We start from the raw sequence: 27,531 nt of genomic DNA on the forward strand, positions 1-27,531 counted from the left end.
ACCAATAACGCTGATGTCTTTTTCCCCATAGGGGCCGGGGTCCGGAAATGCCTGGATGCGGCACCGACCCGAAACAAAGCTCAATCCAGAAGAAATCAGGTAAGTCTTTAATGGGCGTTTGAGCAATGTCTTTTTATGCGCCCACTAACGCTGATGTCTCTTTTTCCCCTTAGGGGCTGGGGTCCGGAAATGCCAGGATGCGGCACCGACCCGAAATGAAGTTGGAATAACCCAACAGGTAAGCTTTGTAATGGAAATTAAGGTTTCCTTGTTTTCTTTCCCCTCTCACCTTTATTCTTGTCTTTTTCTCCCTAGGCGCGGTGATGTGGCTGCGAGTCCAGATGTCACCGTAGAACGTGGTGGTACCTTGTACAGGTGAGTGAGATGCGGCGCTGCAGCGATCGATGCGATGTGCTTTTAAATGGATGTCTTCCTTTTCAGGACCGTCGGCGAGATGTCTCCGGAATGCGGATTTAGCAGGTAAGGACTCTTCTTTACCCTTTTCTCTTCTCTTCTCTCTTTGCAGGTGTTCCAGGATGCTGGCAGGAGTGGCAGAAGACAGAATGCAGGAGCAAACACGGTGAGCGTCCAGCTGCTAGATGCAGAACAACGCGAAGCGTGAGTTGCTGCTTGGGCGTGGCTTAAATAGCCTTCAAAGTAATTCCAGGTATGTATCCTTCCTCTCAGGTATGTATTCCTCCCCTGACCACACCCGTGTGGTTAAGTAGTTCCAAAGATAAAGTAGTCCCATTCAGGCCTCAGAAGGCCTGGATGTTGCAGCATGTTCTGCATCAGGTAAGTTAACACTAAGCACCTTTAACACAAAGTCCCCTTTTCTGAGCCTGGCGCCTATGGCGCCAGGACTGTGGCCCGATATGAGCCTGGCGCCAAAGGTGCCAGGACTGAGAACAAAGAGCCCCTACTTGAGGCTGTTGTGACTTCCCTTGAAGACATGATGTCTGCCTCTGGGGTAGCTGGGTCTTGTCTGGCACCTTGGAGGTAGGCATCATGACAACAGGAAATGACTTACTCACCTGGTTGTTCTCTAGGCTTCCCCCTGTTGCAACTGATGTGGTAATGGAGTTGGGGGAGGAGGATAGGAAAGAGTATGAATGTGTGAAACTAGCTTTGATAGCTAGGTTTGGGAAGACCCCTTCCCAGTATCTTAAGAGGTTTAGAACCCTCAAAAAGAATGATGGTACCCCTTGGGCTACCTGGGTGAGTGAATGTTTGAAAAACTTAGAGGGATGGATTAAGGGTTACAAGGTGAACACTTATGAAGGTATGAAAAGTCTTTTTATGTTGGAGTCAATTTATGATGCCTGCTCTCCTGAGCTCAGACAGCACTTGGCTGATTCAAAGGAATTAGATTCCAGAAAACTAGCTAAGGCTGCTGACTTGTGGGTTGCCAACAGAGCCACTCACAAGGATTCAGGGGTCACTCAGAAAAAGGATGAGGGAAAGCAGCCACCCAAAGTGAATCCAGAGAATTCTAATACCTCCCATACCAAAGACGGCCACAAACAACAAAATAACCAGGGTAAGCCCCAGGGTAAACCGAATCAGGCTAGTGTACCTTCTGGTCAACAACCAGAAGGAGGTCAGAACAAGCCACCCTTTCAGCGAGCATTTGGACAATGCTATATCTGTAAGGCTACTGACCATATCAAAGGGGATCCCAGATGCAAGGGTAAACCTGCAGGGATCAGCACAGTCTCCTTAGCCTTCACTCCTGAGGATGAAGTACAGATGGCTAGTGCCCACTTTGAACTCTTTGCTGAAGAACCCTTGGGTCTTCAAGCAACTGTAAACTTAGAGCCTATGGGTCTGGTTAGTCCCCAGAATAGGGTGGTGTATAACTCCCTACCTGTTAACTCTAAGGTGTATTATGTGGACAGTGTTCTTGTCAATGGTCAGGATACTCCTGCCAGGAGAGACACTGGGGCCAGCAGAACAGTAGTGGATGAAAGCTTCTTTCACCCTGAGGATGTGGCAAAAGCACCCAAAGGTCCCACTAAGATGTCTGGAGGCCCTGTCCAAATGGTTCCTATTCTACCAGCCCTCATTCAGTGTAACAACATGACAGTAAGGATCCCTGTCAGTGTTCAGACTGAGGTGCCTGGGAAGGTCCTGTTGGGGAATGACCTGAGAACTCTAGGAGTAGTGTCACATACCCCCAGGCCTCCCAGTATGGAGAACCACAAACCTAACCAAATTGGCTAGAGAGGCCACCTTAAGGGACCACTCTAAGCCTGTGGGAACCTCTATTGAGACCCCCACTACAAGCCCTGGTGTTAGTAAGTTGACCTCTAACCCAGACACATTTCAGGCTAGTACATTAAGGAAATGGGAGCCCCAACCAAGCTCCATCATTGTTCCCCCAGTTTTAGAGTCTGTGACCCCCCCTGCTTCTGAGGAAGAGGAGGTTAGACCTACTGGGCCCTTACCTAGGCCTAAGAGAACTGGTAATTCTCAATGCTGGTGGAAAACCAGGAAAGAAAAGTCTAAGGCCAAAAACCTTCAGACTGTTGGACCTTCTACTGAAGACCCCAACTCAAATCCTAGTATTAAGGGGGAAACTCCTAAAGTAGGTAAGGTTAGATCTAAGAGGAAGAGGAAGCAGGTACATTGCCTAACCCCAACCCCTCCAACCAAGAGGCCTAAGACCCAACCTGCTCCCCCAAGAGAGGTGGTGAGGAACATTGGAGGCCCCTCTAGATCTAAGGGAATCCTTTATAAAGACCCCTTGAAAAAGCCTCACACAGGTTCCGAATTTGTAACAACTTCTGAGGGACTGGTCAACCAGGTCCCCTATAACTTTAAAAAGACTGATGTTCCTCAAAGGGTTTGTAGGTCATATAGTTTACAAAGGAAAACCTTTGCCTGGGCCATAGAACATAGGTCAAGGTGTCACCATCAAAATGCTGATGGACTCTCTAGGATGTATGTCATCGACTAGAGGTATGAGGTTCATCCAGGAGTGGATTAAATCCTCCTGTCCCTTAGTCTGGGGGGGAGGGGGGCGAGTGTTAGGGAGAATTCTCTGTTTAGGCTGAATTTCCTAACCTAGTGAGTCCCCCAGCAGCTTTGCTGGATTTTTTGGGGTTTATTTTTTTCTCCTGCCAAGAGTGAGACTCTTTTACCCTCACTCTTGGACATGATTTGAGTGTGTTTCTTTGAATCTAGATGTGTTCAATGGGCTATGGGGTCTTTTACTCCATAAGGTTTCATGTGTTTTTGTGAGGTGTGTTACACAGCACCCTCCGTGCAGTAACACAGGGGTGTCATAGTGACCCCCCAGTATAGACTCCATACCCTGGGACTGACTACTGTCTCCCAGGGCATGTAAAGTCACCATTGACTTTACTAGTCTTAAATTCTGAACAGAACCAGTACAAACCATCACATTGTGGACGTACTGGCTGGGGCAATTCGATTGCCCCAGGGTCTGTTAGTCGAGGGGGCACGTCTCCGTCCCCCCTGATCGAGTTTTGGCTGGTGGCAGTGGATACTACTTTTTATATTCAACCGCAAATATTTTCCTATGGGATTTCCCATTGTTTTAGGCTACTATCTTTATTTAATTATTTAAGGTAGCCTCGAACATACCGCCGGTTTATTTAATTAATATTAATTCTCCGGTTGGTATTTTTGCCAAAACTTGATTCTAAAATGGCGTTTGTGTTCTCTTCTGTGACTCCAACCCAAGTCGAGCCCTTTGTTCCACTTTTTGGCGGGCTTCTCCACAGAAGCCCTCCAAAGTGGTGCCACTATGTCTGGGGTACTTAGGAGGGGTGGAGGGGAATTTAGGCACCGTGGACTGAGTTGCCTAGGCAACTCAAGTCGCACTCCGTCCTGATTGGCCCAAGTGGTGAGCCGGCCGGCTCACCACTTAGCATGTTTGAGTGACATCTAGGCTGAGTGAATGGGGGTTTGCTGCATAAAAGCAGGGCTTTGGGGACTGGAACTTCAGAAGTCGCCACAGGACCTAAGAATCCGATGAGGGAGAAGCTGAGCCGACCTGCCACGACACCATGACCGGTGGAGCCCTGCTGGACTGTCTCACCACTTTCTCCCAACGACAGAGGAGATCTCCCGCCGGAGAGTCTTCTTCCTTTGACTGGTGGGGATAACCAGTTTCACCGTCTTTTCGCTTTCCCGACGTATCTCGTGGCCGCCTTGCCCGTGCTAAGCACCCCGGCAACCGGGATACCACATTTTACCACGACCGCGAGACAAAGGTACCACCTTTTACCGGAAAACTCCACGGCTGGTTTCTGCCCTGGTAGTGCAACGACCTTCATCTTTCCTCCACGTCGAGATCTTCTCTTCCCCTGGACGACGACGCAACTTGCAACCACTACCAGGAACAACTGCCACCGCTGGAGGATCCTTCCCACTTAAGGTACCGTGTCCTGCCTGGCTTCCCTTGCAACCGACTGTACGGGTTAGATTTAGCCCCTGGCTTTCGAACCTGGGTTAGCCTGGGACACCTTGGCTAAACTTTTCTAAGCCTCTCTAAACTCTTTTCTGAACCCTCTGCAAGACTTTCTAAGCCTAGTGTAACTGTGTGATCTTGGGCGCATTTGTGCTCTGCTCTCTCTAAGAGTGGGCCCAGCCTTTGGACTTTGGCTCACCAGTGGCTTTTTGCTCTCTGCCTTGCTAATAGTGTTCCTGAATCAAAGAGTGGTGTAACCCTTCATATTCTGTCTTTTTCCCTCCCTTTTTCACAACCTTAACAGAGTGCAATCTAGTTAAGCGCTCACCTCTGTATGAAAATAAGTGGTGTCTTACTGTGATTTTCTAATAAGGAAAAAAGGGGTGTATATATCCTAATAGTAACTGTGTTTAGAATATTTTACAATAAGAGTGCTGGAGTGTTTCAACTGTGTGTTTTTAAATAAATAATTATATACTTTGATACTAAAGCTCTGGTCAGTGTTTGCTTGTATTATTGTATCTGAGTGCCTATTGAGTATACTTAACATACCGCCTAACTCTTCTTGAGGGAACTCTGAATGCTCAGCCACAGCTACCAGGTAAATCCGGGTGGTACAGACTGCTACCAAGTGGGTTTACTGCTAACACATGTAGTCTTAAATCTTTTGCAGTGGTCCCTAAGGGAACTGAACAGGTTTCTGCCTAACATACGCTGATGACACTCAACTCATTTTCCGGCTGCCCTCGGCCACCTCCTCTCCCTCTCTTATCTCTGACTGCCGAACTGCCATTCAGAATTGGTGTGCCGCCAATGATCTTTGTCTGAATGCCAGCAAGACGGAGATCCTTCTCATCGGCACACCATCTCCATCCTTTTCCCTCACTCTCTGGCCGGCCTCCCTTGGCCCTCCTCCTACCCCTACCTGCGAGGCTAAGAACCTTGGCGTCATCTTTGACTCCACACTTTCCTTCTCGCCCCATATCTCTGATGTCTCTAAAAAGTCAAACTTCCGACTGCACCTCCTCAGAGGTATTCTGCCTTTCCTCTCCTTCCCCCAGAGGCTCATGGTATCCCAAGCTCTGGTTCTCTCTAGCTTGGACTATTGTAACAGCCTCTTTCTAAATCTACCTGCCTCTACTCTCCGCCCTCTACAACTTATCCAGAACAGGACTGCGAGACTTGTCCTTGGCCTCAAGCCCTGGGATCGTATCTCTCCAGCTTTGAAATCTCTCAATTGGCTCCCAGTGGATGCAAGGATTAAATTCAAAACCCTCTGCATTGTCCACAAGGCTTTCTGGGGCCTGGGTCCAAAATACCTTCAGCGATCCCTCCGCAAATACCTCCCCTCTCAAGTTCTTCGCTCCTCTACCTCTAACTCCCTCAGGGTCGGTCGTTTTTCAAAGAAACGAGCTGGGGTTAGATCTCTATCTTCAGCTGGGGCCTCCCTCTTGAACAGCCTCCCTGCCACTCTAAAACTTGAGGAGAACCATCTCCGGTTCCAGAACCACCTCTAAACCTTCCTCTTTGCTTCTGCCTTCGCTCCCCTTCTCCCCTGCTGATCTGCTTTCTTGGCACTGTGCACCTGGCCACCCTCTGTCCCCTGGGCCCAGGTACCTGCTCACCCTGCCACCTTCCTGCACTGCCTCCTGGCCACCCCTTGCACTGGGGACTGTATCTGTACCCATACGGCGCCCCCCATTTTTCTTCTTTTCTGCACTTATTCAGACTTACCCAGTCTGCTGCCTTAAACACAGCACTTGCCACTTGCTGGCTGCACTACCACAGTTTGCCTCAATATTCTATTTATTTTATTTATCTGCGCTCCTCGGCTTCTGCACTTTCCACTCTCCCCCTACCATGCACTTTTTCCCTTTTCCCTTTCCCATGCACTTGCGCGTTCTCAATGTCACCGGGCCTAGTAAGATCGTTTTTATGTTGTGCTGTGTTCTCCCTTGTTCCCCTCCCTTGCCTAGTCGCGCTCTGAAACACTTGTGTACGAGCGCGATACAAATAAAATATCATATATCATATCCCTCTGCCATCCCCGTCCTGTCGCTGTAAGCCCAGCCCTCTGTCCCCTTATGCCCCTCTCTGACCGTATGTTGCTGTGTACCCTGCCCTCCTGTTCCCATGATGTCGCTGTGTATCCCAATGTATTATGGATGAGATGGATGGGATGGATGAGATGGATGAGATGGATGAGATGGATGGGATGGATGCATGTGAAATGAATCAAATGTATGTATATGGAATTGATGGATGGAATGTATGTTTATGGAATTGATTTATGGAATGGAAGGGATGAAGTGATGGAAGGCATCGGATGGATGGAATGATGGATAGAATGGATCAATTGAATGGATGGATGGAATGGAAGGGATGAAGTGATGGAAGTGATGGAAGGCATCGGATGGATGGAACAAATGGATGGAATGAATAGATGAAGAAATGGATGAATGCATTGATGGAATAGATGGATGGAATTAATGGATGAAGAAATTGAAAAAATGGATGGATGGATCCATGGGATGGATGAAATGGATAGAATTTCCCTACCCTCTAGTTCCCGTGTGTGCCCACAGTGCACGTGCCTCTGTGTACCCTGCTTTCTTGTTCCCCATGCGGTTGCTGTATATCGCTATGTCCCCTCCTATCGCTGTAAGCCATTGTAAGCCCAGCCCCTGTCTCTGTGTGTCTGTGTGCCGCTCGTCACCATGTGTGCCCACCGTACCCGTGTGTCACTGTGTACCCTGCTTTCTTGTATGTCGCGCTGTTTCTATATATCCGTACGCCCCCCTCCTGTCGCTGTAAGCCCAGCCCCCTGTCACTGTGTGTCCGTGTGTCCATTTGTTCATCCCTGCCATCCTGTTCACGTGCCCGGTCTCGGGCACCTTAAAGGTGAACCATCATATCACATCACTACGCCTACTCTCTACAATACACCATCACACAACTAGAACATAGCTAAACCCCTGATAAATTCAGCCTAGCTGTTCACATACAAACACTACCCCATGAACACCTCATCACCCTAATAAAACGCAGCTATCCCATGTCATTCCGGCCTAGTTGCACACATAAGCGTCCTCCAGGCCCAACGCAGCCAACCCCAGTCTGGATGTCCACCCACCAGACTTTACACATCCAACTGATATCCTCAACAACACACCTAATGCTAGGATGCAGCTACCATCCGGCAATTACATCAGCTGCACACATAACTGGTGCACCCACGCACCCTATTACTCCATCTCTCTCTACTGACCTGAACTGCGGTTCACGAGGGCGTTCAACCTACCAGCACTTTGAGATCATACCAATGATATATAGAGCGCTACATAAATAACATAACATAACATATGTACATAGTTTTAGATTTGACAGATCACATTAGAAATGCAATTTACATTACAGTTCCCATTTTTCAATTTTTGCAATTCACTAATTATCATTTGACTACAGGTTTGGTTTTCCACTCCTGTGTTCTCATGCTCAACTTGGGTACAAGTTAATTTAGAATATCCATCATACTAAAATAAATAGGGCCTCATTACGAGTGGCGCAGTAAAAACGGGGTCATTACCGGCATAGCGGAACGAGCGGGTCCGTGCTCGTATGACCCTGCTAATAGCGGGTGATTACGAGTGCGCGAGCACGCGCGAACCCCCATGCCGGTAATGGCCATACCGGCATGCCGCAAAAGGCCCTCCAACCTCCTGATAGCGCCATCACGGGACCCGCCGATACCGCCACCGCCTAGGAGGATCACCTAAATACTGACCCGGGAATACCAATATGCTAATACTGGGCACGTAATCCTGGACCCGGAAATAATATCATCGCGTCGGAACGGGAAATGGGCCGGCGGCCATCTTTAAAAACACAATACATTGCAATCCTTCAAAACCACCAGTTGATTCCTGCAGAGATTTGTGCCAATCCATAATGTCCAAAGCAACCAGGAAGACCACCCCCCGGCTGCGGAAACAGCGCTTTTCCGACGCAGAATAAAATATGTTAGCTGACACCCTTGCTGAACATGCAGACATCATCAAAACCCAGAGCCTGAAGTGCGAGGTGCAGCAGAAGAAAAAGGACATCTGGCAGGAGGTAGCCCGCAAGGTGTCGGCTGTAGGAACCACCCCCTGTAGTGAGAAGGACTGCAGGAAGCGGTGGGATGGCCTCCGCTTGCGGGTCCGTAACATCATGGCAAGCAACAGGAGGGAGGCCATGGCCAGAGGCGGGGGTCCCCACTCTCCTGTAAAAATGACCACCTGGAAGGACATTGCAAGCACCTTCATTAGTCCAGAGAGCATCGAGGGAATCAGGGATATGGAGACGGGTGCGGCATCAACACCAGAAGGAGGTGAGTGACCCTGCAGATCCCTGTAGGGGAAACCATGACGTAGCAAAAGTGATGTGGAAGAGAGTCTAGGCAAGGCAATGCATGTCCCAACACCTACATGGACACATACAAGTACAGATGGCGGGCCAAACCCTGCCAGACAGAAATGCATGCTGAGTGCCAATCCCATAACCAACAAACAGCCAACAAACATGGACCGTGCCCATGTAATACATCACACAAACCCCAATTCAACGGCATGCCACCTGCCATGCAGCGAATGACAAAATGCCCCCTCAGACTACCCTGTGTGACACACCTGTAAGACATGAATGTATGATTAAATGAATAATGAACAGCATCACAGTATGCTTCTGGCATGTAACACCATCACTGATGCCCTGCATCTCTTCTACCCCCCAGGCACCGATGGCGAAGATGCCAGCGAAGACACCACCGCGAGGGCATCCACGTCCCATCCAAAGAAAAGGGCTACCGCCACCACCACCTCCGTGGCAGCCAAGTAGGCCACACCCACAGCCAGTGTGCCTGACCGATCTGAGACACAGCCAACAACACCTGCTGCCAGTGTGCCTGACACACTTCAGACACAGCAGCCCACACCCACACCAGATGAAGGGGAGTGCCTACAAGCACTGGCTACCACTGAGGATGACTTGGAGGAGAATGTGGACCAGAGGGAAGCCACGAAAGGTGACATGTCCACCCACCCAAAGCCCCGTGTCCACCCCTGCGCCCCAAATTGAGCACTCACCCACCCACAGCAGTGCTGACCCCTGCCTCCATGAGTCGGACCTGAGCCCCTTCCCCGAGGACAGCACCAAAGAAGAAGGCTCCGTGAGTGCAGCACCCACCACTCCTGCTCCTAGCAATACCTTCGAGTCACGCCTGGCGAGGGTGGAGGCTCGACAGGAGTCCATGTTGGAGATCCTGCGGCAGTACATGGGAGATGGCGAGGACACCAGGCGGGAAATCGCCACTGCCATTGCGGGGACCACTGCTGCTATTAACGCCAACACAGCTGCAGTGAATGCATCGGCAGTGCTAATGAGGGACTGCCTGGGGGCAGTGACACAGGTACTTATGTCCATATTGCTCCACATGCAGCGCCCACGCCTTGCAGCAGCTGTGGACCCTGCCACCGACTCCTCTTCAGCCACCACACCTGCTTCCTCAGTCCCCACCAGCCCTGTGCGTCCCACCAGGAGGAGTGCAAGGCACGCCGAAATGCTGCCCCCGGACAGCAAAATGTCCCGCAAGTAGTGTGGGCAGACAATGGGAGTGGGACACATGGTTGGGGGTTAATGGGAGCATTTGGTGGAGTTGATTGGGGGGGATTGGGAGTTGATTGGGGGGGTTTGGGAGTTAATTGGGGGGGTTTGGGAGTTGACTGGAGAGGTTTGGGAGTTAATTGGGGGGGGGTTGGGAGTTCACTGGGGGGGTTTGTGAGTTCACTGGGCGGGTTGGGGGTGGCGTTGGCACATTGTTGGTGTTTAATCCAATACACCCGTTTTGAGAAAAAACATAATGGCTGGACATTGGTGATTTGGTGTGTATCCATTTATTGAATGATGGTGTTCCGTGCCCAACTCCCAACATTCCCTGTGTGCATGTCCACATGGACCCAGTGTGTCACTGACACATGTCTAATATAGTCCCTGTGGTTCAGAAGTATTTGTGAATCAGTGATTGGCATACTGCATGGCCATCCCATGCATCACGTACTGGCAGGGGTGTAACTTCACCTCCGTCTCCATCCTCATCATCCTCACCCAATGCATGCATGTCACTGTCAGGTGGCAGTGGTACATTTCTCTGGACGCACATCTTGTGCAGCATGACACAGGCCATGGTGATCTTTGCCACCTTCTCAGGCCTATAAAGGAGTGCCCCACCAGACCTGCTTAGGCAGCAGAAACGCGCCTTCAACAGGCCAAAGGTCTGCTCAATCACAACACGAGTACGGGTGTGCACACGATTGTACTCCTCTTCATGGCTGTTCTGCGGGTTCCGCACAGGGGTAATTAGCCACGGCCTCAAGGGATATCCTCCATCACCTGCAAGCAAATACAAATAGGTGTGTGTCACTCTGAGCTGCCACCTTCAGGAAGCACAGTCATGGCCGCAGCTATTTGGTGTGGACATGCACATGTCCCTGTTCGTATGCAAGATTGTTACCTAGATGCATACTATACTGCTATGAGGTGTGGTAGTCTGGATGGCGTTCAATGGATGATGCAGGGTGTGATAATGCATGCTGAAGCGGATGTACTGTGGTTGTACGACAATGTTTAGCCTCCCATTTATGATGTGTATTCAACACTGTGCATGGTCACACTAGCCACATTGGCACAGTTCCAATCCTATTCAGTCATGCATAGCTTGACATACCCATGGTGACCTGGTCGTGCCTCTCACTTGTTGTCATTGATATGCATAATTGGTAAAACGTGTGCCAGTGATGTGTCATGTTCGGTTTGGGAGGCTCAGGTCAGGAGTGTTTAGCTCTGCATGCATTCTCCAATCACCGACAATTGCCACCCAGGTGGAGTATGCACCCCCCCTTTCCCACCCAGGTGGAGTATGCATCCCCCCTTTCCCACACAGGTGGAGTATGCATCCCCCCCCTTTCCCATCCACGTGGAGTGTGCATCCCTACACATCAGTACCCCAAAGCACTGCCATGGCCCAGTTGGACAACTCACCAAGCAGCCAGGCACGCGGCCCCGCATTTCCCTCCATGTGACGGGGTACGTGGAGTTGCGCAGCACCATGGCATCATGTGTTGATCCGGGAAATCGGGCGCAGTAATGTGTGATGATCTTGCTGGAGTCACATACTATTTGCACATTGATGGAGTGGTATTGCTTGCGATTGCGGTACACCGCCTCTATGGCATGGGGGACTACCAATTCCACATGGGTGCAGTCCAGGACACCAACACAATTGGGCATGCCTGCCAGTGCATGGAAGCCTACTTTGGTGTTGGCTATCTCCTGGGCAGTCCGTTGCAGGGATATGTGGGTGCTTGTGTGCTTCAGGAGGGCATCCAGCACTTGGTTCAGCATGCGTGAAAATAGTGATTGTGAAATGCCATGCAGCTGCCCCACTGTGTGTTGATAGGTGCCTGTGGCCAGGAAGTGGAGCACAGACGCCACCTTTAGTAGCGGGGGGATGACAGTGCGTATTTCTATGAGGCTGGCAATGTCGTGTATCATGTCCACTATGGTGGTGATGGTGTCCCGGTCCAACCGGTACAGCGTGTGGATCTGCTCAGGGGTTAGGTTGAATGGCCTGGGTCTGATGCGAGGGATTGGTGGCTGCTTACGAGGCACTGCTGGCTGCGCTGGTGGTAATTGCTGGGCCTGTCTCAATCTCCTTCTCCTCCTGCGTCTCCTCTGTGCTGCCTGTTGTTGCTGCTTTAGTTGTTGTTGGAGTTGCTGTTGTTGCTGTAGTTGTAGCAGTATAGGCATGTCCTCCAGCGCCATGATTGCAACAGTTAGTGGTAGCATTTTGGTGTGGGAAGGGGTGTGGTGTGTAGGTGTACACCTTTTGTACTGGGCCAGGCTTCATTAACTCCACTTGGGGGGCGGGGGGTACTCCATTTGTACTGGGCTAGTTTGCATTGTCACCACCTGTGGGGGGTGGTGTGTGGGTGTACTCCATTTGTGCTGGCCCAGGCTCCATTGACTCCACCTGTGGTGATTGTGTGCACCTGTGGCAGTTGGCTTGATTGCTGATTGCTGTTTGCGGGTGGTCCGCGATGCCTGTATGGGCACCATCGTGCAGCCCCTTATTACCGCCTTCGGGATGCCTGTATTTGCATGTCCGCGTGGGTTGTGATCCCCTCCTATTACCGGCATCCTGGTATTTACTCCCCAGAGGGGCGCGTGTTTGCGCGCATGCCGGTATTATGGGGCACGGTACGGGCAATGCCGGTATTAGAGGGTTGTCGGGTCGTAATGCCTCGGGCCCGTTAACGATGCCGGTATTACCATTCCGCCTTCCTTTTTTCATTACCTCCAATCTTGTAATGAGGCCCATAGTCTCCACAATATAATCAGGTTTTGAACGCTGTATCTCCTAAGTATACATAAGGTCACAGTATTTGCTTAACAAAGTGATATTTAATTTCTTACAGTCTTGGTATGACTGGGCTGAGTTGGTAGTCCCAAGGAGGAAGAAATGGTTAAACCAAATGAAAGAGTTTGAGGGGCAGGGGTGATTTCTTTTTTTAATACATCTATCCTGTGAAAGGATCAAGTCAGGAGTATGTGCTCTATTAAGCATGGGATAAGGAATAATTTGAGAGAACATCTATTGCATTCCACCCTCCTAGCCCATCTTAAATGTAGATAGTGCGCTGAAAGTCTACTGTGTTGTACTCTGCCTCTTAAAACTGTGTCAAATCTAGATAATACGCTCAAAGATTACTGTGTTGTACTCTGCCTCTTAAAACTGTGTCACATCTAGATAGTGTGCGCACAGATAACTGTGTTGTACTCTGCCTCTTAAGACTGTGTCACATCTAGATAGTGCGTGCAAAGATTGCTGAACATTTCAATGAGTCGTATTCTACTGCTTTAGACTGTGTCACATCTAGATAGTGCTCTCAAAGATTACTGTATTGTACTCTGCCTCTTAAGACTGTGTCACATCTAGACACATCTAGTGATATTGTGTTGCATTCCACCCTCTCAGCCCATCTCAAATCTAGATAGTGCACTGAAAGTTCACTGTGTTGTACTCTGCCTCTCAAAATTGTGTCACATCTAGATAGTGCGCTCAAAGATTACTGAAAAGTTTAACGAGTAGCATTCTACCGCTTTAGCCTGTCTAGTATTCTACCTCTTAAGACTGTGTCACATCTAGATAGAGCGCTCAAAGATTACTGTGTTGTACTGTGCCTCCTAAGACTGTGTCACATCTAGATAGTGCGCTTAAAGATTGCCGAACATTTTAATGAGTACTATTCTACTGCTTTAGACTGTGTCACATCTAGATAGTGCACTCAAAGATTACTGTGTTGTACTCTGCCTCTTAACACTGTGTCACCTCTAGACACATCTAGTGATATTATGTTGCATTCCACCCTCTTAGGCCATGTCAAATCTAGATAGTGCACCGAAAGTTTACTGTGAGTGCACCGAAAGTTTACTGTGTTGTATTTTACCTCGTAAGACTGTGTCACATCTAGATGGAGCCCCGCTCTCGCAAGTATCCACCTCTCACACCCGTCCTGATCCCTAGATCCCCCCCCTCCCTGCCTCCCGTCCTCACTCAGTCCCAATGGCTCACCACCCGCACTCTGGCACCCACCTTCTTGAGTCCCCCCATCATTCGTTCCCTGAGCACATCAGTAGAAATATGCCCCCGTACACCGCACTTCAGCATAACACCACTCGCCCAATCTCCTACCACCACCCTGCATCAAACTCTAAAATCAGAGCTGCACTCCGGCATGCCAACCACCTCCCTCCTCAGAAGCCCATTTCCCCCTCCCATTCCCACTCAAACTCAACGCTCCCCACCCTCCCTCTGACCGCTTTTGAGAACTCACCCAATACACCACGACACGACACCCGCCCACTATCAAACTCTAAAATAAGAGCGGCACTCTGGTGCGCCAACCACCTCCCTCCTCAGAAGCCCATTCCCCCCTCTCTCCCCTCCCAAACTCACCATTCCCCACCCTCCCGCTGACCGCTATTGAGAACTCCCTAATACCCCTCGCCATGACACCCGGCCCCCTATCAAACTCCCAAACAAGAGGAGCCCGCTGGCGCTGCAAACAGCTCAAACCCTCACCCTCTTCCAACCCTTCCTTTCACCCTCCAGCAATTATCTCTCCCTTCCTTTCTCCCCGCCATACCTCAGAGTCCCTCTCCCCCATCACAGAACAATCCACCCTCCCGCCCACATCCCCCTCGCTCCCCCTGCCTACCTTTATCTCCCCTCGACACCAGCCAACAACCCCCCCCACCATATCCCTTCCCCTCTCTCAAAGCTGCATGTCTCGCCCTTGCAAGAACAGTAGCTTCATCTCCATCACCCTCCGACCCCCCCCACTCTCTCTCACACCCCTACTGCACAGAAACCCTTGAAAAGTAGAAAAAGAGCCTAGTCCCCCTCCATGACCGTCTACTCCTCACCACTTCTACCTCTACCCAGCCTCCCAATCTCGCCCTTGCCCTGCTTCCACCCCCTCTCTCTCGACTTCTCTCCCTGCACTTCAGACAGCCCCAATCCTTCGAAACTCACTGGAGACTCTACCCCAAACCCCTCCTCGCCCACTGACCATCAGCCTACTGATCTGAACCTCCTCAACTATACCCACACCCCTCGCATATCCTCCTCTGCCCGCCTACTCTTCCTAGCCTTCACTGACTTGCCCCCACCCTTCGTCACCCAAAGGCCGCTGACACCCTACCTCACCACTACTCCTCCTCTCCCTGCCTCATTGACTTTGAGCGCCCCACCCCCTGCTCCCCCCACTATCCCCAACGCACCTCCTATTCACACCCCAACAACCTCCATGACCACACCCCACTCCGAAGTCAAGTGCATGCTTTTTAATGCCCGCTCTGTAGCAAAAAACAGACACAACATGTTCAACCTCCTCTCCTCTGACAAACCTGACCTAGTCTTTATCACTGAAACCTGGTTCTCTGACAACTTTGCCCCTGTTGCACATGAGGTATTCCCCTCTGGTTACTCACTCATTCCGCTCAACAGACCCCCAAGAGGATGTGGCAGTCCTCTTCAAATCCCACTTCTCCATCTCACTCATTGAGTCTCAGACATGCATTCCATCATGCAAATCCCTTCTTGTTAAACTCTCACTACCTCTGACTTTCTCCCACAGCTTCCTAATCATTTACAGACCTCCCGGTTACGAGAGACATTTCACAAACAACCTCTGTGACTCTGTAGCCACCATTCAAGTAAATCACCCCTCCGTGACTCTCCTAGGAGACTTCAACATCTGGTTGGACATTCCCACCAACCCCATGACCCATTCACTGGTCGACAGTCTTGATGCGCTCAACCTCTGCCTTCACATGAACAGTCCAACCCACTCTAAAGGGCACACCCTAGATGCTATCTTCAGATCCCATGACCTATTACATCTAGCCCCCCCTTATCACTCATCTGGTCCGACCACTTTGTCATCCCTTTATCCACCCTCTCCCCTGACCCTCTCCCTACTCCCTACCCCACCTCCCCCCTTCACCGCACATGCTGAAACAAAGTAAAGATCGTTCCTGACCTAGCCGAAGCCCTTCTTCTTAGACCCCCTACAACACCCTCCCTGACAGATCCTTAACCATCGACTCCTTCGACTCATGGCTCAATGATTGTGATGCTCACCTGGCTCCCACGGAGGCACTGGTCTGGTCTGGGTTGCTGTGGCCTCTTCAAGCGTGATGCGCAGAATTCGGACCACCGATTGAACAGGACCCCCAAATCTTGCTTGTCTGGCCCGTAGGAATATCCTTCTGCAGATGAGAAAGGGGATTAACTGTCTGCTGAATAATGTGCTTGCTCCCCCCTTTCCCCCTTCGTTCTCCTCTGACTTCCTCCAAAACCCCCGGTTTAAGCTCACCTTATGGTTTGGAAGGATGAACTCTCCATCCTGCTTCTGGTGCAGGGGCGCGCGTTCGTCCAGTTACTTCACTGGTTTTCAGAATGGCGCTGGCAAATCCACTTGACTTTACTGAGCGATACGCCGTAAGTATGAAGATGCAAAAGTTCAAGTGTGAGCCTCCTTTTATGTTGTCTTTTTCTGTCCTTTATTTCAGGTGCAGAACAAAGGCGATGCGTTGAGGGGTTAAATTGCTGGGGTAAAATCAGGTGAGTCAGTGAAGAGGGCGACCCCTCTAAATGTCTTTATAATTCCCCAGTAATGTCTTTTGTCCTTTCCCCATAGGGGCCGGGGTGCGGTACCTGCCAGAGATGTGGCGCCGACCCGAGATGTGGAATGGCTCACCAAGAATAGCCGGTAAGTAATATGGCTGAAAATCCGGCTTTCCTCTTGTGTTCCCTTGCTCACCTTTTGTCTCTTCTTCTCTCCCTTAGGTGCGGTGCAGAGATGTGGCGACCGGCACTGAGAGCCGCGATGGAGCCGGGCGGCGTCTCGGGAACAGGTGAGTGAAGCGCGGCGCTGCAGCGAGCAACGCAGTGCTTTTAAAAGGAAGTCTTCCTTCAGGAATGCTGGCGTGAAAATTCCGGATGCAGGTAAGAAGGTTGAAATAGTTCTTGGTTTTCACCCTTCTCTTCTCTTCTCTTATTCCCTTACAGGAGTTCCAGGTTCGAGGCGGGCGTGGCTGGAGTCCAGGTGCAGGAGCAGACACGGTGAGCGTTCAGCTGCTGAGATGCAGAACAACGCGAAGCACGTGTGGCTGTCCGGGTGTGGCTTAAATAGCCTTGGAAGAAGTTCCAGGTGAGTATTCTTGCACAGCCCCACCCAAGTAACAAAATAGTTCCTTCAGAAAAATAGTCCCTCCTAAGACTCATTTGGATTGGTTCTTCATGCAGCATGGTCTGCATCAGGTGAGTGTGCAGCATGGTCTGCTTCAGGTAAGTGCACCAAACACTTCCCTTTATGAGCCTGGCGCCTATGGCGCCAGGACTGATGGCCAACATGAGCCTGGCGCCAACGGCGCCAGGACAGAGTCCAAAGAGCCCCTATTAAGGGCCGCTGGGCTTTTACCCGGGGGCGTGATGCCTAGTCCCGGGGGTGCTGGGCCTGGCTTGGTGCTCCGGGGGTAGGCATCATGACAATGATTCACTAATCCCTCTCACCCCCTCGTGCCCTCTTCCTCACGCACTGGACCATTTCCCAAATGGTTTACTCTCGAATTGAGGAATGCCAAAAAAGTAAATAAATCTCTGGAACGCAAATGGCTAGCAGAAAAAAACAGTCTCAGCAGATCCGCTTTTGCCTTGCACCATTACAACTACAAAGCGGAAATCCGGAAAGCCAAAAAAGCCTACTACAACAATCGGATTCTCAACTGTGGAAACCGCAGTAAAGAACTCCACAGAATCATATCTGAATTTGTCAAATCCACTTGCACCTCTTCCCAAACTAACCCCGTCACTGCGACTCTCTCTCCCTCCACTTCTACACCACCGCTCTTGACAGGATGACCTCCCTTAACAACAAACTGCCACCCCCAACTACGGACCAACCCAACAACAGCACCCGCCGCCCCAACCCCTACCTTACCCAACTTTGACTCCTTCAGACCGATCTCCTTTTATCTGCTAGCAAACCATCTGGCTCCCCCCTAGACCCCTGCCCCGCCTCAGTCCTCAAAGAAATATTCTCATCCACCTGCGCAGGAAAACATGCAAGCGCCATTCTCAATGACTCCCTCTGCTTTAGAATCTTTCCCGATGCCTCCAAAATTGCACATGTCAAACCTCTTCTTAAAAAACCTTCCCTTGACCCCCTTGACCTCAAAAACTACAGACCCATCTCAAACACCAGATTCCTTGCAAAATTCATCGATCGAACAGCGACTCCCAACTAAACGCCTTTGTTGAATCCAACAACCTCCTCGACCCCACACAATCAGGCTTCAGACCACGACATGGAACCAAAACCACTCTGGCCTCAATCTGGGATGATCTTAACATCACTGCAGACACTGCAGAATGTGCTGCACTAATTCTACTACCTTCGACACGATTAACAACTCAATCCTCCTTGACCGTCTCCACTCCCTTGGAATCTGTGGAATCGCTCTCAAATGGATTGCCTCCTTCCTCAACAACAGGAAACAAATAACCCTCCTCTCCCCTTTTGTCTCAGCTGCTCGCTCAGTTAATACTAGAGTACTGCAAGGCGCATGTCTATCTGCTCTCCTATTCAACCTCTATATGTCCACCCTTCCTGGAATCATCCACCTGTACAATATCTTGTGCTACAACTACGCCTACGATACCCTATTCATCCTTAAAATCCACAACTCAGACTCCAACCCCCAGCCTGCCTCCTCGATATCGACCATTAGATGACCATAAACCACTTCCTCTTAAACCCCACTAAAACCGAAATCATGGTGTGCGGCAACACTGAGCTTCTACCTCGTCCACTTCCCTGGCCCCCTTCCATGCACCAACCCCCTTCCGTCACAGTAAAAAACCTTGGGTGCACTATGGACTCTGGCCTAACCCTCTCCTGACAGGTCAACAACATCTACAAATGTTTCCATTACCATCTCAAAATTCTCAGACACATTGAGTCCCGGCATACTACCTTAATAACTCCAAAGAGCGCAAAACACTGCTGCTAAACTGCTCCTCACCCTAGGTCCAAGAGACCACTCCTCTCCAGCTCTTAGAACCCTCCAGTGGCTCACAGTCGGACAATGGGCCACTTTCAAGACCTTCTGCATCACTCATCGTGCAGTGCACAAGACCGCCCCACTATACCTGCAAGATAAGTTAAAATCTTACCTCTCACCCCGCACCCTAAGATGAAGCACTACCCTCCTTTTAGTGATCCCAACCACTAACTCCGTCAGGATTGGAGGATCCTCTTTCTCAGCATTGGCCCCCCACTCTGTGGAACTCGTTCCACCACACATCCGACACACCAAAAGACTATATGGCATTCCACAAATTGCTAAAAATATTGCTCTTTGCATAACGACAACAACAACATTAAAGATGTGTCTGAACTCCCAACAACTCAATGACTAAATACACAATGGCACTCCCAACCTTGTCTTCAATGAATTTGCCCACTGATTGGGCTATCGACATCCGTATCCTTGAACACTGAATAATGATCTTTAGATCCTACCCACATGAGGCCCCATCCCGTAACAGGTACCGGCAACCTTGCTGTGTGCCCTTACTTCGCCCTTGTAATGTCACCCACCCTCCCGTTCCCAATCTATCTATATATCCCTTTGGATTACACCCCCCTCTAACTCCCTGTACCCCTGCCATCCCCTCTAACCCCGTGATGTCATTGCATGCCCCACTGTGTCCGTGTCGCTGTGTACCATGCCTTCTGTTCCCATGATGTCCTTATGTATCGCTCTGCCGTCCTGTCGCTGTAACCCCAGCCCCATACATCACTATATGCCCTTTTGTACCCATGTGTCGCCGTGTACCCTTCCCTCCTGCTCCAGTGATGTCACTATAAATCCCACTGTATTACCTTGCTCTCTGGCCCTGTGATGTCACTGAATTCCCCGCTGTGCTCGTGTGTCGCTGTGTACCTTCTCTCTTGTTTCCCCTTGATGTTTATATGTATGCCTGTGCCACCCCCGTCCTGTTGCTGTAAGTCCAGCCCTCCGTCACCTTATGCCGGTCTCTACCCGTATGTCGCTGTGTACCCTGCCCCCCTGTTCCCATGATGTTGCTGTGTATCCCAATGTATTATGGATGGGATGGATGCATGTGAAATGAATAGAATGTATGTATGTGGAATTGATGGATGGAATGTATGTTTATGGAATTGATTTATGGAATGGAAGGGATGAAGTGATGGAAGTGATGGAAGGCATCGGATGGATGGAAAGATGGATGGAATGGATCAACTGAATGCATGGATGGAATGGAAGGGATGAAGTGATGGAAGTGATGGAATGCATCGGATGGATGGAATGAATGAATGGAATGAATAGATGAAGAAATGGAAGAAATGGATGGATGCATTGATGGAATAGATGGATGGAATTAATGGAAGAAGAAATGGAAGAAATGGATGGATGGATCCATGGGATGGATGGAATGGATGGAATTACCCTACCCTCTAGTTCCCGTGTGTGCCCACCGTGCACGTGCCTCTGTGTACCCTGCTTTCTTGTTCCCCATGCGGTTGCTGTATATCGCTATGTCCCCCTCCTGTTGCTGTAAGCCCAGCCCCCTGTCACTGTGTGTCCGTGTGCCGCTGTGCTCCCTGCCATCCTGTTACCATGATGTCGCTATGTATCCCAATGTATTACCCAACCCTCTCGTCGCCATGTGTGCCCACTGTACCTGTGTGTCACTGTTTACCCTGCTTTCTTGTACTCTGTGCTGTTTCTATATATCCGTACACCCCCCTCCTGTCGCTGTTTGCCCAGCCCCCTGTCACTGTGTGTCCGTGTGTCAATTTATTCATCCCTTCCATCCTGTTCATGTGCCCGGTCTCGGGCGCCTTAAAGATGAACCATCATATCATATCACATCACTACGCCTACTCTCTACTATACACCATCACACAACTAGAACACAGCTATACCCCAGATAAATTCGGCCTATCCCATGTCATTCCGGCCTAGTTCCTAACACCAGACTGCACACATCCAACTGATAACCTCAACCACACACCTAATGCTAGGATGCAGCTACTATCCGGCAATTACATCAGCTGCACACATAACTGGTGCACCCACGCACCGTATGACACCATCTCTCTCTACTGACCTGAACTGCGGTTTGAGATCATACCAATGATATATAGAGTGCTATATAAATGCCAAATAACATAACATAACATATGTACATAGTTTTAGATTTGACAGATCACATTAGAAATGCCATTTACATTACAGTTCACATTTTTCAATTTTTGCAATTCACTAATTATCATTTCACTACAGGTTTGGTTTTCCACTCCTGTGTTCTCATGCTCGACTTGGGTACAAGTTAATTTAGAATATCCATCATACTAGAATGAATAGTCCCCATGCTATAATCAGGTTTTGAACCCTGTATCTCCTAAGTATACATAAGGTCACAGTGTTGAGTTGGTAGTCCCAAGGAGGAAGAAATGGTTAAACCAAATGAAAGGTTTGAGGGGCAGTGGGTGATTTCTTTTTTTAATACATCCATCCTGTGAAAGGATCAAGTCAGGAGAATGTGCTCTATTAAGCATGAGATAAGGAATAATTTGAGAGAACATCTGTCTTACCATGGCGGCAAGAACATACACTGGTAGGTTATCTTTTGGGTTATCTATATGGATGTTGAAATCACCAAACATTGTTAGGTTAGAGACCACTAAGGTAAGAGAAGCCACAAGATTTCAGTGAAGTTTGAACGGTCACTCTGAGGTCTATTCACCAAAAGTGTTGTGTGGAAGTAGGACAATGTATGCATCTAAATGATAAGGATCCACACCCAGTGATCACATCACAATGGATAGAGGAGCATGATAAACGATCTTGAAAGATAGAGGTGACACCTCCATCTCTTGAACAAGCTTGGTTGCAAAACAGAACCTTATAGTCAGCACAGATCAAATCAGATAAAATAGTCACTGAGTCATCTTGCAGCCATGTTTGGGTAATGAAAACCATATGAGGCTTTTCAGTGGTCAATTCCATAAAGCTCTTTCTTATGCTTAACAACTTTCATAAGTATGCCACACAGGTAATATGGGATTGCCTGCATAATTGACGTTAGCGACGGGTTTTCTCTACTTTCTGCTGGTTGAGATATATGTTCAACGGTACATGAGTAAATCCCTAGCATCATTAGAAAGTACCTCACAGGGTCAAGAAGCGGGGGAGAGTGAGTCCTAAAAGATGTGATTTCTTTTTTTTTTTGTCAACTTTTATTTAATAATTATACAAAACATAATACAACTGAGTAACAACAGAATGTGAACAAGCAAAAGATGACTCCATATACATCAGTGCAACAAAATGCAAATTACTACTAAAGTAACAGCTATTCAAAACGAAATCCGAAAACATCCCCACCCTCCTATCCCATGGCAAGACGTGACAACACAAAACACAAAAAAGGACAAAACATACACCCCTACCAATCCCCAACCTCAATATCCACAAAATAAACCAAAGCCTACACCTCATCCAAATAAATCCGTGAATGACCCCCATCTATCCTCGTACTCAGTTTCCCGATGTTGTCGAACTGCCTGAGTCTTCTCATACCAAGAGAGCGTCCGCATATCCGACACCCAGTTCTCGCAATGTGGCTTCTTCCTGGATTTCCACACCTTCATTATTCATTAAGATGTGATTTCTGTATCATAATATACAAGATTTTCAACTCTTACCGGCGGTAGGCACATCATGGCGCCTTTTTGGGCATCTCGAGAACACACTCACTGCGCACTTACTGCAACAGTGAAGATAAAGGCACAAAGCAAAGGAAATGGAAAACAGACATCACAGACTTCTTAAAGTACCATGTGCAAATAAGTCAGCAGCATGAACAATAATAAAATATAAAGATGTTCTTTTTAAATAGCAGATGGAAAGGCTAAGTGCAGACTGCAGCCCAACACAGTCTACCTTTTTAACTGCTGCTTCACATTTGCCTCATTGGCAGAGATAAGGACACAAAGCAAATAAAATTGACAACAAACTTGTGGAGCGATCAATGGTCACACAATTCTTAATGTGTAAATAAAAGTAAGAGCAGCAAGTACACATTATGAAATATACAGTCAAATGCATTTAATATACTGTAAAATGCCACTTTATATCAGATGCAAAGATGCAATGTGGGGAGCAACAAACAACATACCTTGCTAGCATGACAACAAAACATATATAATAATTTTAAAAATATATACCTTCACACGGGACTTTTTTCTGTTCAAGAATATTTCTTCTTGCTCTGAAATGTTTTTTAAAAGCATGTATGTTAGCTGGTGAAATGTATGTTTAATCAAGCAGTGTTGCACTTCTGTCTATGTTTTTGTTTTCTAACACTTAGAAATTAAGACCAAAGGTACTTTGTCAATAAATATAAAAGATACATTGCATTAATACATTTCCAAAAATAAATGAGTGCACACTTAAATTATTATACCATAGAGTTATGCATGTATACATTGCATTTTAGCTAATTAACTTAAAATCACCCTCCCAGGTCTAAGATTCAGAATCATATGTTCTCAGAGGATTTAAACTCCTACACACGTGACTTGCTGCTTGACCTACATTCTAAATACAAAGGATACTGTGACTGAGGTAGGAATTCCAATTTGTAAGGAAGGCAGAGGTGTCCACAACAGTGCTGGTAGAGTGAGTCCTAAGGCCTGCCGTTATGTCTTTTGTTGCCAATCTGAGATTAAAAGAATGATCCATCATGATAAGATATAGTTGTAGACCAGAGAGTCCTGGCTGGTTGCAGCAAATGGCACAAATAAATTGGTGATCCTTCTTGTAATCTTTAGATCTGGCCATTTAGAAGCGCAAGACTTTTTTAGGTTCGAGTCAGTGGAATCTTTCCTCTTCCTTTGAAGTATGAGGGGGTGGGTAAAAGACTGGTAAGATTATCATCTGGATCAAGTGAAACTCAGAGACAACTTTGGGTAAAAACGAGGGCTGCACCCTTAATGTAACCTTCTATCTAGAGAAACTCAGCTAAGGTAACTCTTCTGACCACTGTTATGGCCACCAGAAAAATAGGTTTGAAAGTCAAGAGATTTATTTAACAAGAAAGAAGGAAATCAAAGGGAGATCCCATAAGAAAAGACTACATTTAGATCCCAGGACAGGACTACAATCTGTTTTGGGGAAAACATATTCACCAAACATCTAAAAGCCAGATCCGAGTGGGGATGGCAAAATATGACCCCTGCTCCAGTGGAAACACAGACATTGCTGCCCTGCAACCCTTCACTGTGCCAATGTATAGCCCCAAAGGGGCTAGGGACAAAAGAAATTATACTGCAGAGCTTGAGCAAGTGAAGGGGTCCAGATCCCTCTCCTCACATTGTAGACAAAACCTCTACCACCGGTAGTTATAGATCGGCTTGGTAGCTGGGTGAAGTGTGAGGAGGAGAACCTCAAGGACTCTTCTGGAAAGTTCTGTCCCTGCATCTCAGCTTCAGAGTAGCCAGGCATGTAGGTGAAGAGTGCTGAAATTAGGGTGAAGGACTTGTCCTTCCAATTGGAAAAGAAGTCTATGGGAGACAAATGGTAATGTCAAGAAGATCCATGTATTACATCCTCTAAGCCCAATGCAGGGCAATCAGAATCATTAGGGTCCTGAATCTCCATAACATCCTGAGAAGCTGTCGGATGCAGGAATCGATGGGAATGTGGTAGGGGACTTAAGTTCCAATCTACCAGAAACACATCCCCAGTATCCCTTTTAGGGAATATTCCCTGGAACAGAACCGCTCTGCCTTCCTGTTGACAATGGGGTTGAACAGATCCACCTGAGTGGCTCTCCAAAGGTAGATGATTTCTGCAAGAACCTCTTGGCACAATTCGCACTGTTGGGAGACCAGGCCTGCCTGCTCAGGGCGCCCGCCACCACATTCTACTTTCTAGCCAGATGAGATGTTGACAGGTCCCAAGACCCCAAACCAAAGCTGCATTGGTTCACAGGGTGTGGTCTGCTGCACAGGGGCAGAAGACCACACCTCCTCTCTTGTTGAGTTAATGCATGGCTACTGTGTTGTCATTCAAGATGAAGACACTTCTTCCCCAAATGAAGCGAGGGAAGGTTGACTGCAAACAGCTCTATCAAATTAATGTGCAACTTGGTGTCTGCGGATGGTCGCCTAATGCTACTATGGTGCCCTAGTCTTTCAGCAAAGCATCAATGACTATCATAGTCTCTGATTGCCCGAACACGTTCCCCTGACTGCAGAGTGCCACAATGAGCCCAAACTGAACCCAGGATAGATCCTCCGACACACAAGCCAAGACTCAAAGCAGGTCCAACATGATGCCCAGGAACTGACATCACTGAGAATGAAGAAGCCTGTTATAGCACTTTCAGCAGCCCGCTCCCCCACCACATTGATTGGCTGCCTCCAAGCATCACAACAGAGGCACCCTTCTGAAGACGGCGGGCAAAGCTGGCACACAATGGCCCTATCCTGCCCCCAGTACTCCACACCTCCATATCTGCTATGCCTGTTACCTACCTTAGAGCCAAGCCCCACCTCAACCAGATCTGCGGGCAAAAAGGTAAGTGTTTTCATGATGGTGCGCATTATGTGCTCCACTGTAGCTGCACCAGTTTCATCCCTCTCCTCCCCACCAACCTAAATCCTACCACCCCTCCTATTGGCTCTCCAACTTGCTCACATGCGTAGATCCTCTACCAATGCCAACCTCATCCACCAAAGCCCACCCCTTCCCTCACAAGTATCGCCCAATCTCTCTCCCAACACCTCATTTTTACCCTCCCACCTTGCCATCACTAACCATCACACAAAACACAACACCTGCCCAAACCACATCAGTCAACCCACTCCATACCAAGCATCCCAGCACCCGTACATGCACACGCACAGGACCCAGGCATCTCTCTCAACTCTCCACATGTACATCACTTCCCTGTCCGCCCTGCCCCTCTTTCTCCCTACCATACCTGTACGTATCAAGCACCCAGTACGTGCACCTCAGTATGTGCACCTCTGCACCCAGCCCCCCAGCTCACCACCAAAGCCACCACACTATCACGCCCTGACACCATCTCACATCTATATTACACACTCCCATCACAACCTCCACACACACCTCCAACACTCCACACCTCCTCTGCGCATTGGTAAACACTCGCTCCATCATTGCACACACACCAGACATCCTCGACCTCCTAATCATAAATAACCTGGACTTCCTAGCCATTACTGAAACTTGGCTCCAGAACGCTGCAGGTCCTGCATTGTCCATAGCCATACCTCCCGACTACGCAGTACTCAGAAGCGACTGGCCTACACACAAAGGTTGCAAGGTTGCTATGATTTAGAAAGTCTCCATCGCCATATGCAATATCTCCACTGTCCCACTACCCAACTGTGAATCCTTCTCAGCCAAACTCACATTGTCACCTACATCCACCATCACTATATATGTCATCTACTGTCCCCCAGAACACTCCACCTCCTTCGAAGATAACTTTACACGACTCCTCGCTACAAACCTCAAACCCAATAAAATGATCATTGCCATGGGTGACCTCAATCTAGGATACAACGACCTGACTCACAAAGATGCTGCTGCACTTGCTCAACTTCCAACATAGGCTACACATAACAAATCACTGCCACAACACACTCACAAGGGTGCACTCTAGATTGTATACTTGACCACAACTGCAACCCCACGGTCCTCACCAACACCCCCTGCCTCTGGTTGGACCACCATATCATAACCTTTTCCATTCCCTCTATCAACCACTCATATACCACCACTACCCCTTTCCCCATCTCCATCTCATGTTGCACACGCAATCTGACGAAGGACTGCCTCTGGCCACTACTTGCCACTCATCTCCCCATCTCTACGGCCCCCACCGACGTTGATGCATTTGTTAATACACCATACTCCCTCCTGCCATCGACACTCTTGCCCGCTAAAAGAACACAAAACTAAACCTTCCAAGCGTACCAACTCCTCGTACACACCTCATTTCCAAGCCATGCGTTCCAAGAAGCAGTCCTTTAAAGCGGACGGCCGTAAATCCCCCCAGAGTGCAAATACACCATGCAAGCAGCTAAAGCCTCTGCCTACAATTATATAATTGCTGCATCCAACTCCCACTCCCGAGAAGTCTTCGCCATCCTGCGTGAATCAGAATCCCCTGTAACCCCCATCCACCCTTACCAAAAACTACACTTGGTGTGGAAAAGTACAGAACGCTCTTCTAGGCAAAGCCTCCGCAATACAAAACAAAATCCAAGCAAAACAAACCACCATTAAATCCAAACCCTCTCCATCCTGCCCCACCACACCCCATTCTTCGAAGTCCACCCTATAATAGAAGCCGACGGCAC

General features: G+C 48.8%; 1 protein-coding gene across 1 annotated transcript in view; it reads right to left on the bottom strand.

The window, feature by feature from the left end:
• Positions 1–27,531, bottom strand: part of LOC138526211 (fibrous sheath-interacting protein 2-like) — a 1,971,501-nt gene that overhangs the window by 338,031 nt on the left and 1,605,939 nt on the right. The window contains exon 8 of the mRNA XM_069636679.1: positions 23,362–23,405. Coding sequence (XP_069492780.1) covers positions 23,362–23,405 — 44 coding nt within the window. The remainder of the gene's footprint in view (positions 1–23,361; positions 23,406–27,531) is intronic.

Source organism: Ambystoma mexicanum, chromosome 7p (assembly GCF_040938575.1).
Source record: "Ambystoma mexicanum isolate Mex_15411 chromosome 7p, UKY_AmexF1_1, whole genome shotgun sequence".
Lineage (NCBI taxonomy): Eukaryota > Metazoa > Chordata > Amphibia > Caudata > Ambystomatidae > Ambystoma > Ambystoma mexicanum.